Source organism: Gymnodraco acuticeps, unplaced genomic scaffold (genome assembly GCF_902827175.1).
Source record: "Gymnodraco acuticeps unplaced genomic scaffold, fGymAcu1.1, whole genome shotgun sequence".
Lineage (NCBI taxonomy): Eukaryota > Metazoa > Chordata > Actinopteri > Perciformes > Bathydraconidae > Gymnodraco > Gymnodraco acuticeps.
In genome coordinates, this window is record NW_022989942.1 from 159815 (window position 1) to 173351 (window position 13537).

Below are 13537 nucleotides of genomic sequence, written 5' to 3' on the forward strand. Positions count from 1 at the left end.
AATAGGAATAAGCTGAAGGCTCAAATGTAAATTGTAAAATAAAAAGTGAGAAGAAAAAGGTCACATTGTAATTGTTTTACATTATACCCAAGTTGAAGTGCAATCTAAAAGAGGTCAAGGTTTTTAACAGTTTAATTCAACAGTGCCATGTACACATTTGAAGCATCCAGTATACTCGTATAGGAAGCAAATGTTGGTCAAAAGCACAAGTCTGTAACAGGAAACACTGGACAGTGTCATAACAGCGCAGAACACCACTTCACAGGAGAATACACTTTACAGTTTTATATAGACAACAGCTTCACAGAAGAGAAGAAGAAACCATGTCTGTAACAACATGTTCGGTACCAAGATGATCACAGGTAAAACTCAATATATTTTATCTAAAAAAAGAAAATAAACTTCCAATAGTTGATATTTGGTTACCATAAATCATAAACTTAATACTGTCTTATGTAGTGAGAACATTTCTTTTCCAAACAATACAATATTTAGCAAAACTATGGCACAATATCAGCAATTTATGATAAAAAAAGAAAAAGTTTTCTTTTATAGATGAGATTTCAACATGGGACATTTACACCAAGCCAACAATGAAAAACACAAAATGAAAACATGGATTTACAGTTACATCATACACGGTGCAGATATCTGCTGTTAACATGACGACAAAATGTTTTCCTACATGCTGAATAGGCAAGCAAAATGGTTCCTTCAATGTGTTCAATATTCAGATTAAAACAAAATGGCACAACATCAAATTAGGACATACATGAATATGTGTCAAGTTCTGCAAGCCAACAAAAGGACGTCTTAATCATGCAGAACACACCAACGTAAAAACAGAACACTGACGTATAGTTAAAACACCATACACTGATGAAGCTTGTGCGGATATTGATATAACAAGTATAGTTTATCTAGAAGAGGAGGTATCCTACCTCTACTATGGCTTATGACGGGAGACAGAAGATTACAGATACTGTACGGTCTGTTATCACTAGTTATAAAGCGGCTAATATTCTCATTATGCATAGGGCTGTCAAGATAATAACAGTGTGTTGTGTACTTTGGCTGATTTGCTTATGAACTGAATACATTGTGCACCTAATCTCCTATTAGGCTGGATGACATTTTCAGTAGATTTATATTGTTTGATGATATTTTAGCACTAATCGTTTATGTATTGATTGCGTCGGTTAATCAGACTGTTGTCAGATCTTACAGTCCAGATGTTCTGAGGTAAAGATACACATTTTTTAAATCTAAAAACAGGTGCAGTTGAGTATTTTCTTCATGGCAGTGGATTACTGAACTAGTCCTTCACTTTACAATCTTTCTCTGTACAATCTTTGAGTGATACAAATTACGATATGCGTCAGTTACACAGGTTGAATTGTTAGTACGTCACAGGATCTTCCATTTGTTCACAGATGGTAGCTTCCTGGTCAACAGGCCAGCTCAGAAAGATGTAGTTAACCTCGCTAAGCAGTTATACATTAGACACATAGCAGAAAAGCTGGGCATTAGATATATGCCCTTTTTTATAGTCGTTTTTATCATAGAAGCCCCTTTTTATGCTCTCTATTTACAGCCCTACAAAGGCAGACAGCTGTCACTTGAGAAGAAAGGCAAACTGCTTAACAGACAACACAGTTGTAATACCTTCATTTGAACAATTAAGGCGGATTATATTACCAATAAAATGAGTTGCCATAGGATTAAGATTATACAAAAAAGAGCAAAAATAAAAACAGATACTGTACTCAGGATAATCTTTAGGGGATTTTGAGAGGAAACAGTTTGTACCATCATGTGTTATTTCAGCTTTATTTTCCTTTTAAACTTGTTTGTTTACTAAAATAATCTTTGTTAAATGTTTATAGTCTTTAGATTATATAATATAAATGTATTTGTTTGTTCTGTTATAATGTATTTATAGTGAAATCATTTATATGTGATTTTAAGGTAGCTTAGTAATACCAACGCACCTAAGTATAAGTAAAAGGCAAAGATGGAGGTAATTAGATCTGCTGAGAGAGTGAGATCAAGAAACTGAATTACTTAGATGTCAGTTATTGTCCTAAAAACCCAAGTTCTGAACAAATGTATTGATTCTGCGCTTGCCTTTGTAGGGCAGATTATTTCTGCAGGATTATTTCTGCAGGATTTACCAAAATAGTGCTCAGCAAACAAATACTAAGTCAGCAAATTCTTATGTTCTCCCAATTTCTCTTTGAAAGTACCTATACAGCAATTCTTACAAGAGATTGTGTTACTGCTAATTATAAAATGTGCCACACACACACACACACACACACACACACACACACACACACACACACACACACACACACACACACACACACACACACACACACACACACACACACACACACAGTCCACTCATCAAATAGCTGATGCCTCTTCTTTGTAGTAAAATATTCTCAATTTCCAAAACTGTTATCAGAGTGCCAACAACTACAACGTTTAAGCAGCGTATAGGTGAATATTAAAAAGAACACCCTATTTGAAAAGGAAGCCTAAAACAAACACTGAGAGACTAAAGGAATGTATTGAAAGCGCATTGCATACTCCTCTTCAGTGTGAATTTCAGTGCCATGATGCACACCAATAACTTGTCTTCTTCAAGTTCCTAAATGTTTAAAATGGGTTTGGTTTGAATGCTCACTGATAAAGTGTGACCTCAAAAAGATTAGTCTAGAAACACCTAGAAAATGAGGCGTGGACAGTTTTCGTTACATGTTATTTTTTCAATATCATATCTGTATGTTCACCTTCTCTGGGAGCTACAGTGTCGAAAAAGACATATGAACACAGGAGGGCGCTGTTGTCATGTCAACCGTTCAGAGTGATCAGGCCCGCTGTAGGAATGCAGATTGATATCGACACAGGCTTGCCTCGATGTCATCGGTGTGAATCCCCATCTTTGAGGCTGCGGGTCTTAACGCTTTATCACCACCTGCTCATACGCTCCAGCACCAACCCTGGGATAACCGGAAAAGACAAAGTTAACTTGCATATCTCACCAGGTCATTATTTAAATATCAGTAAAATGCACTAAAAGTTGGGTTAACTTTCCTCTGGTAGTCAGCTCTTTATTATGTTAAAATATGTTTTAACCTCTCACCTGCCCCTCAGTGGGTGGTTGTGCTGTTTTATATACTGGGCACCATGCCAGGCTAAGCTATTCTCTACCTCTGACCTAACCTACTTTAAACTAGGGCTGCTCAATTAATCGTATTTTAATCGCGATTACGATTATGGCTTGCAACGATTACGAAAACAACGTAATCGAAGTAAAACGATTATTTTTTATTATTACTTTTTTTTTAAAATTTTTTATTATACTTAAAGTTCAGGGTACTCAACTGTTAAAAACATACTGTTCATATTTTTTTTTCTCCAATAAATGGACGTTTTCAAAGTCAATGAATAATCACATTTAATAATCGCAATTACAATTATTGACCCAAATAATCGAGATTATGATTTTTGCCATAATCGAGCAGTCTTACTTTAAACCTGCCTTCAACTCCCACTCTACTCAAACAAAGAGCAGATCTCAACTTGACCCAACCTTATATCTGCATTGTGTCTGCTTGAGTTAAACTGCTGTGGCTAGCCTCTGCTGGCTGATGGGCGGTATTATCTCAACACCATGGACCACTCAGCACTACAGAAGTTATCCATACTTATCTAGCTGCATGTGTCTAACAAATAGCTACTTGTTTTAGACCATTCTTCGACCTAGCGCATCTTTTTAAAGCCTTGGATCCTATCCACAGCCAAGCAAACAGTAGAGATCTTTCAGCATAACAAAATCTACATTGTTTCAGCTAATGTCATGTCTTTAGATTTGCAAGTATCTAGTCGTAAAACTGCAGTACTGGACAAGTATGACAGCAATAAAGGAAAGGTTTATTATAACAAATCTTGGCAATATATCAGCTAGTTGTGTCAGTTTGAAGCTAAGTGCTGGACAAACTATCAGACTGATATTGGCATCCCTAGAGAGCCATATGACAATAAAAGCCTCAACTAATAAAACATAGTTATTGTACTCCGATCCGGAGAGAGTTCCAAGTGCCATTACCGGTTGACCCCGCTACATCTCCTATGAGCAACAATTGTTTTATAATGACTAAAGTTCACCTGGTAGGGAGGTGATGGCTTCCCAGCGCCGTGCTTCCCCCAGGGCCGACGAACAGGCGCAAGCCTTCCTCTGAAACAGATAGAGTAGCAGTAACATGCGGTCAGTACTGAGAGTGCCCACATCCTCCTGTATACCTTTTGTTATGACGAGCAGCCAGTTGCTAGGCAATCTAAAAATAATCATGTATTGACAGCAGCTTTCTTTTCCTAGCTTTGAGATGGATGAAACCTTGGAAAGAAAAACAATGCCTCACGCCTCAGAGTACGACTGAGTCATGCTGTGGCAAAATACCACGAGCTCATTACTGTCATTCAAGTAGCTGTGCATTTTACACATAGAGACATACCACAGACTAGGGCTGCGACTACTGATGACCAATACTATCAGCTCTTTTTGATTAGTTGATAGTCAAATAATAAGTCGGCAACTATTTTCATACATTCATTCAGCATTTGAGTGAATTTGCATCCAAACATTTGCTCATACCAGATTCTTAAATACATTTTTTTGCTTCTCTTTCATTTATATCATTGACAGACAAAACATAAACCCATTATAAACTTGGGTTCCTAAATTGGATGAGCATTTTGCAAACTTTTCTGTCATTTTATTAACAAAATAACTTATAAATTCATCAAAAACCCATAAAAAAGAGAACATTTGAAGGATTGTTAGATGAAGTCTGGTTATTATTTTTATTTAAAAAAAGGGAGAAATGCAGGGTCTGCTTGAGACACATTCCCAAAGACATCCTCATCAGTCCAGAACTCTAGAGTATTACATTTACAATTATTAACAACAGAGAAAAACCTTCACATGTCTCCAACCAAGAAGCTAGAGTTAGCTTATGTTTGGCTTTTTAACTTAATAAATACAAATAAAAAAGCCGAACGATGGTTTTTTCCTTTGAGTAATAGATGGATGGCTACAGAGTATAAGAATACTTCTGAGTTTTGTTAGCTAAACCATTTAGAGACGATGTCCACAATCTGCCAACAGCACATACACAACTATGACTACCCAAAGAATGAAATCCTGCAGATATGGCGGTAGCGATAGACTTGATAAAGGACACCATGTTGTTTCTCTGGATGTGTAGCCTACCTTCAGCACTGGAGTCTAGTAGGCTTGGTGTGAAGTCTTGACTCTGGAGAATCTTTTCCACAACATCGTCAGCATCGACCCGCGTGTCGTCCATTCTCTTCAGCTGAGACTCCATGGAGTCCTGCTTAACAGGGTGTCTGAGGGGAGGATGTACCAGAGTCATTTTATGTCTGATTGGCCATTAATGGCTTCCACTTCTAACACATGATGCTGCTTGTGTGTTCACTAAGTTTTTAGTCGACTAGTTATCACCAAACAATTTGTTTTTTGTTGATATCAACACACTGTTTAAAATCACTTTTGTTGCCACTAATATTACAAACTACATTATGGTCATCATGGCAAAAACATGTACTACTCTAATGACATACTCTACAACTACTTTTATTTATTTTATTTTATTTACGTCATATTAACCTGACTTTTTCTACATGTTTTATGACATTTTATTACTTACTTAATTATTACTGGCTTTAGGTAATATTTTATTTTAAAAACAAATATACTGTCTTATTCTATGACAATCTATACCTTGATTTTATAAAAATACAGACCTAAAACTTTTATGAGAATATACTATGGTTTTGAATGACAATATATATTGTGTTTTGACATAATGTAACTTTTTCATGGCATACTATATGATAGTATAGATTTCAATAATATTTCTGCAATCTATTTGATGAATGTTCTGTTTTTTTAATTTAAAGGAACCATTCAACATTTTAGGAAGTGTGCTTTATCATCTAGAGTTAGATGCCAACACCGATACATCTCTTGTGGGTAAATAACTGAAGGGTTGAAGTAGCCAGCCTGTCTTAGTCTGAAGTAGGGATGGGTATCGTTAAGGTTTTAACGGTACTACTACTTTTATCGCTACCGCTTATCGGTCCGGTCTTTTAACGGTACCCGTATCGGTTCTTTTGGAGAGAAAAAATAAGGTAAACAAATTGTGAACAAAACTAACATTGCTTTTTATTTAAATTAAATACATAATATTTCACATCAAAAGAAACAACAACGTTTTAACAAATCGTATTAAATAATGTGATGACAGAACTGTAAACAGAATAGCTGAAACTTTAACAAACTAAATAACTCAGTTACCTCTAATCATTAACCCATGTTTGTATCATTGAGTTAACTCCGTGTGTTGCTGCTAGCATACATAACACCTGACGTGGAAACGTTACCCGTGGATGGAGCTACAAAGCTACTAGAAAGACAGTGGAACCCGGTGCATTCCTCCGTCTGAATGTGGAGCACTTTTGCTAAATGTTTAGACAAATTGCTCGTGTTACTGCCCTTACATGCTAAACTCTTATTGCACTTTAGGCAACGAGCATCGAGACGGGTAGTTTAACCACACCTCGGAGCGCGTTCTCTCTGCCATCTCCTCAGTGTGTGTGTGTGTTGCTGCATGTAGCAGCTGCGTGTGTGTGTAAACTGCCCCGCCCCCTCGCAAGCAGGCATTTGCATTTTGCAGTCTTTTTGCGTATTAGAAACGGAGTTGGCGACACTAAAACTGCAATATAATGTTTGTGTAGCAATAATACACATGACATATATTTTTTAGATGTCTCCAGTACCGATAAAAAGACCGCTAACGTCGGAGCTTAACGGTACCACGGTCTTTAATAATTCAGCCCCGGGGCCCGTTTAATACCGGGGCTCGGTACCCATCCCTAGTCTGAAGGTAACACAATGTGCCTACCACCACTTCTAGAGCCCCCCAATTAACACATTCATTCTAATTGGTTTCATTAATAAATCCAGGACTTAAGTGTAAAAGAAAATCTGGTTTTAGAGGGATATGAGCCAGACGATCTGTTGGTCGGTGCAGTCATTTCATGGAGCCTTGTTGTCATGTGAGGTTGTCGTGCAGCCAGTGGTTTCATATTTTATGTGGAGATCTGAGAGTGGTATAGATTGTATCTCTCTCTCATGCTACATGCCACAGTGTCAGAGGAATTTAAATAGAACAACATGACTGAAAGTTGGTCTTTGAAGAGATTGGCTAAATATGAAGTGCAGCTTAACCCATAAAAGGTAAAACCCTCACCAGTCGTGAGTCTGAACAGCTTATGGTCTCATGGTTGGACATTTTTAGATCACACAAATACAATGACTAACGTTTTCATAAGTACCAAAAGCCCCCTACTGACACCTCATAATGAAACCACACTCTTCCGCTGTTCTGCCTCGCTGCTTTCTACAGCTGCTTCCTGAAATGTGACCGTCTCAGGTGGGGTTTTATCTAAAGTTTGTTAGCTTCCTTTAACTAACGGCTTCTATGTTTTGTAATCATTACACACAATAAAGAGATTACAATGACTTACTGATGGTTTCCTCTATTAAATAGGCCTATGACGATGATTATTATCTGGATGTGCTTTAAATCAAATAAAAGTTATATTTCTTTACTAAAATGACCTACCTGTTGAGGCGTTCACAGGACGAGGCGCTCCGTACAGGTGTCCCCGCTGGGTTGCTAGTGGTTGCGGGGGGGACCGGGTGTTCAGGTAGAGCTGGACAGGGTCTGGACTCTCGGTCGTCGCTTGGCTCTGGGATGCTACCGATGCCCGTCGAGGCGCTGCCCACTGAGTGGTTTCTCCGGTGGCTGAACTCTGACATGCTGGAGGAGCGGGAGTGACCTGTGCTGTATCCTGAGAGATCAGGGGGGGAAGCCGATCAAAAAGAAGCTAAAACTCGAGACAAAGTTGAGGGGGATGGAGATTCAGGAGATCAGGAGATCTGACCTGTAGGTTCACCAGTAACAGTGACCTCTTTCACATTGTCTTTAGAGTCGACTTAGGGTTCACTTTTTTTAGGGTATATTTATCATACTCTCTAAAAGTCGGTATGAACTGATCTCTGACCAGCAGCTAAATGTGTTCGATATAATGAGAAGCACATTTTAAAGCGCATTGGATAATTGTGCTATATAAATGCAGCCAATTACCCCTTCACTAGGTTAATGCATCTGATTGGACAGTCATGATAAGATCCTGTACATAATACTGCAAATGTGTATTGTATTGTAGCATTCCAAATATTTCAAACACCAGCTGCAGCAGTTTAACAGCAGTGGTCTAGAATGCATTATGCAAATATATTAGGGATGCTCCGATCGCCAATTTCGGGGCCGATCGCCGGAATCAGTATCGGCCGATACCGATCGAGTGGGCGGGGCCTAAATGGAAGATTTAAACATCACTTTAAATCTTCCATTTAAAGTGATGTTTAAACTCAGTTAATGGGGCTCATTCACTGGAGCTTCCACAAACAACAATCAACTTAATTATTACATTCAAATGATGTACATTATTCAAGTTTACATTCACTTTGGATAATAACACGGGAGAAATGAGCGGAAGCGCTCTCTTTTCCTCTCTCCCTCTCTCCTGACAGCCTGTCAGTATCTCATGCAGCTCACTGATCCAGTAATGAGTGACCCGACAGTGAGGAATAAATATATTTATAATAACTAGTTTAGCTTGTTCCAGAGGTAGATAAAATAGCTAAGTGTGTTAGGTCTAACTCTTGTGTGTTTCGTCCCGCTTACCGGTTCGGCGGGCGGAGCTGCAGGATTTCTGCTTCACACACGTTGCATACCGCTATTTTACTGTCTTTTTCGGACACCTTAAAATAATGCCAGACCGGTGAAGCCATTTTGGCGAGCTTGTTTTGCCGCACACAGAGAAAAGTGTCATGTATTTTACGTCATGCGATCGGCTCTCGCGATCGGCATGTTTAGAGAGCACCGATCGATCGGTAGAGAGTGAGTATCGGCCGATCTCGATCGGTGACCGATCGATCGGAGCATCCCTAAAATATATGTACACACACATTTACATTTTTGCTTTTCAAAAAGACAACAATTGTAGAAGATAGATGTTCAGCCTTATATCTGAATTAAAACATGAATTTGATATTTACATTGATCTGCTGTTCATATGAGGAACCAAAACAGTATTTATCTGGTGAAACCCCCTTTGTTGGGCTGTTAGATTTTAATTGCAGTGTTAAAAGATGTTGCACTTTAGTAGAGTTGCGGTGACATGCACACACTGGCACGACTGCAGGAAGGAAGGCTGAGGCATCCAGAATAAAAGAAAAACACTTCTCACAACTTGTTTTCAAGAAAGCATAGCATCTCTCCCTTTTTTTATTATTAGGGTTTTTATCTTATATTAATGTTGAGCATTTTTTACATTATTATAATTGTCATATGTTATCAGCCCATATTTCCTCTTCCTGGTTCAACTGTGTAAAATGCTTGACAAAGACTTGTGTGGTAAAAATTGCTGTATAAATAAAGTTTATAATTACAATATCAGTTTACTCCCGCCATGATAGAGCAATCGTCTCACACTTATATGAAGCAGGAAATAGATTTCTAAATGTATAATCAAGAGAGCCATTCAAACTGCTCTCAGTGCATCTCTACTTCCTCTCATCTTTTATTGCAGTCATCTGATCCGTCTGTAATGGAAACTCGAGCCTCAGGTTTGAACTGCTTTGGTGGAGTGTCACTGGAAAATCATTTTAATCGCTTCCCACCTCTCTTTAGTAAGAAGCTTTTCTCCCTTGGAACTTACCACACATTTTCTCCAGTAATAACAAATAATTGTAGGGAAAAGACCTGTGCGTTATGAAGTTGAGGCTGGCATCTAGTTTAGACAGAACTACATACTTTATCTGTAGAAAATGGTATGTATAACTGCCTAACATCCATCTTAGGTCAATAACATTAATCTTAAAAACTTGACCTGTTTCTGATGTGGGGTCCCATACCTGAGAGTTTGGACTGTTGGCTGGCGTAGCTGGATGTTCGGGAGTGGCCACAGCCCCCGAGTTCATCGGAAACAACAGGACACTTCCCTTCTCGACTCTCTGCTAGATGAGAAAGAATAGGGGAAAAGACACACTGAAAAACAAAGTGCTGAAAGAGTCCAGACAAAATGTTAAGTTAAAAAAGCTAGATCAAGCTTTTCTTCAGCCTCCTCGAATCAGAAACTTGGGCCTAACGAGTTTTTAAACCATTGCTCATTATCAGAGCTCAAAACACCAAAGGTGTGGCATATATAGTTGTTGTGAAAGGAATAAGGCCCCTTTTCAAATATGACCTAGATTTAGTCTCAATTTAGACAACAGAAACAAACCCAGTTTTTCTCATGTTACATTACATGAGTCATCCATATTTTGTAAAACCTTGAGTTTTTTAATTGCTGTGTTGATTTATATCTTATTTCTGCCAACAGATACAAAAAACTGAGAAAGCTCCACTCTGCCTCCTACACACTTCCTGCAGCTTTGCGGCTATATTATTCAGATTCAGTAATTTCTTTGAATGGGTGACAGATTGAACAATGGGAAGTTATTGCAGGTATCACAATTTTAAAGGACTTATTTGAAGAGGGTAGAATGATGTGTTTTGATCAACTAAGATTGGAATACAAACTAACACAAAACACACTTTTTTAGGTTCCTACTGTAGCAGGACGGGGGCAAATAGAACAAAAAAATCTATATATTCCTTCCCTGTTCAAAGGGGAGTGGCTCAACAAGCCACACCTGAGAGCTGGGGGAAGCTAATCAAGACAGTAGGCTTGTTTGAGACAAGCGAGACCTGCGCAATTGCGATCAACGTCTTGCTAGTGCGTTGCATGATGGTTAGTCATTTTGTCCGACTTGCTCTGGAGGCTCGCCTACATGAGACGTTGAAATCTCGTGGGACAAAGACGCCCGCAGCCTTGAGAGCGAGGCGCGGCGAGGCGGCGCGGTTCCTCTCCACGGGCTGCGGAAGCGAAATGCTTGATGGGAAACGACTCGCTGGTATCTCGAGCTGAGCGCTCATTGGTGGGTTTTTCCACGTGCTGCTGATGAAACTCTCCAATTGGCTCGGCAAAAGTTTGTTGTTGTTTTGTGTCACTTTTACGTCGCCACATCCATTCCCATTTTTCATCATTGTTCCACAATGTTTATCATCATGAAATTAATATCTATATATGTTATACTTTGCACTGCTTACCGTTTTCATACTTTATATATCTTAGCATATTCATACACACTGTTCATACTGCTCTCAGGCTGCTGTGTATATCTAGTGTATTCATACCCCTCACTGTTTATTCATCATTCAATTCATTCTATCTTTTATTCTGTCTATTGTGTACATTACTTTTCACTTTACTGCTTTCTGCACTCCTGGTTAGAAGCTAAACTGCATTTCGTTGTCTCAGTACCTGTAATATGTGCAATAACAATAAAGTAGAATCTAATCTTGAGCAGGAACAAATGTATTTACTTAGTACATATCTGACATTAATGATTAAACATGTGTGCATTCTTTATAAATGCAAACCGAGTCGAGCCGACTCCGGAGGTGGCGGTATGCACCTTAAAGTTGTTTGCAATCTGCCAAAAAACTGAGAGAAGAAGAAGAACAAGCCGACTCCGAGCTGTCCGACTTCAGGCGAGCTTTTTGAGACCTCCCCCGGCTGCGATCGGCTATTCTCGTCTACTTTCGAGGCGAGCCGCAGCTCGTCTCAAACAAGCCTAGTAAGTCACACCTGAGAGGTGTGGGGGAGGGAGATCTTAAGGCCGCTACACACCAACCTGGGACCAAAGAACGCGTACCGAAGGTGTCCCGACTTTTACGTCCGCCTACGAACACACTGCAAAGACTTCAGTCGACGAGTGGCAATAACTGTCCTTACCAGCAGGCAGCGGTAGTGTGTATTCGTCATTCAAAAGAGGCAACAACCGGAAGACAGACTGCGTTATACACCGAGAGAAGAAGAACAGACTGCGTGATATAAACAAACAACAAATAGCATCTGGGTTCCATTTTCACTCTCTCTCTTCGATCGAAAACATGTATCGTACGGTACTGGCGTTATCAGCAATTGGAGTGTTGCTTGCGGCTGCAGAGATTAAGAAGCGGAAGCGAACAATCAGGAGAAACCGCACTAAATGGGTGAAAACATGGATACTACAGCGAGAAGCTCAGGGGGCTTTCCCGAACCTGTGTCGAGAGCTGTCCCAGGAAGATGGAGACAAGACCCTGAACTACGGCAGGCCACCCGGCACCAATATTCCAGCTCGAGCCAAGCAGCACAGGGATGAACTATGCCAATATTTTAACGGTGTCGTTGCAGTGCCTTTTCAGTGGGATAAGATATAGCAAATATGTCTAAAGAACTGTACAATGTAAACAATCGACAAAAATACAATACGATAAAAATAGTGTGTAATACAATTTTTGAAAAAAAAGGGAAAAAAAGAGTTTGCCAAATATGTCTAATGCTGTGTTATCAATGGCTGTAGTATCAAGGTACGAAATAAAGTTTTATATTGCCTATCCTGCTATTTGTATTTATTCTTTTAATCACACAGCGTTAATAAAAAAATTGCCTACATAACTGTCAGTTGCAACCGTACATTATTATTGGTTTAACTACTAACAGTATATTTTTAACACATTTTAAAATGACCATCTTGAACAGCTACAACATTAAAATACTTCTAGGCAGATTGTGGAGGATAATGGGAGAAAGAATAGAGGGGCAGACAGAAACACCCATCTGAATAATGGCCACTACTTGCAAAATATACATTTTCATGTGATGCTCACAATAGGTAAATGAACAGTGGTAGACAGTAGCTCTGTCGGTCTGTGTGTGCCTTCTTAATCGTTTGTTTTGGTCCCTCACTTCCGCTTCGCTTCTCATGCACTGATTCGCTAAGCTGAACAGCCAATCAGAGTGATTTATTTGGCCGACTTTCTTTGGCCAACTGTCTACCGATTCAACAAGTTGAATCGGCCGCGGGAGGTGTGAAAATTTGCCGTAAAGAGACTACGGTGCAGTACACACCAACCTGAGTAGGGCGCCGCGAATGCCCGACTGCCTCTGACTCCCAAAATCGGGTTGGTGTGTCAGGGGCTTTACTCCACTGCAGAAAGAGAACATGAATGGAAGTCCAGTTGTATTTTCGGGACCTTTTCTGGTCAACCAGGCTGTTTTTGCGTGTCACTGAACCAAGGAGCTGGTGAGGTAAAACAATTCACCTTCCACATCAGTTAACCTGCATTCTCTGTGATCTTCCCTGGCCTGCTTGGACCCTCCTGACTGAACTCTTCATTGCGTTGGGGAACTCCAGTTCGAAACCCGCTCCCGCCCCACTGCGTCAGGCCGTTGTGTCCTTGGGCAAGACACTTCACCCGAATTTGCTCCTGTGGGTATTGTCCAC

General features: G+C 39.6%; 1 protein-coding gene across 2 annotated transcripts in view; it reads right to left on the reverse strand.

Moving 5' to 3' along the window:
* Nucleotides 1–114: 114 nt before the first annotated feature.
* fam102bb (family with sequence similarity 102 member Bb) overlaps nucleotides 115–13537 on the reverse strand; it is a 34404-nt gene continuing 20981 nt past the window's right edge. Inside the window, exons 7-11 of one of the 2 annotated variants that reach the window (XM_034210192.1) lie at nucleotides 10079–10177; nucleotides 7719–7947; nucleotides 5282–5418; nucleotides 4177–4246; nucleotides 115–3008 (exon numbers count right to left, since the gene is read on the reverse strand). In XM_034210192.1, the coding sequence (XP_034066083.1) occupies nucleotides 2966–3008; nucleotides 4177–4246; nucleotides 5282–5418; nucleotides 7719–7947; nucleotides 10079–10177 (578 nt within the window). In that variant the 3' untranslated portion in view covers nucleotides 115–2965. Of the gene's footprint in view, nucleotides 3009–4176; nucleotides 4247–5281; nucleotides 5419–7718; nucleotides 7948–10078; nucleotides 10181–13537 lie in introns of both variants that reach the window. The other variant, XM_034210191.1, reaches the window with a different exon arrangement.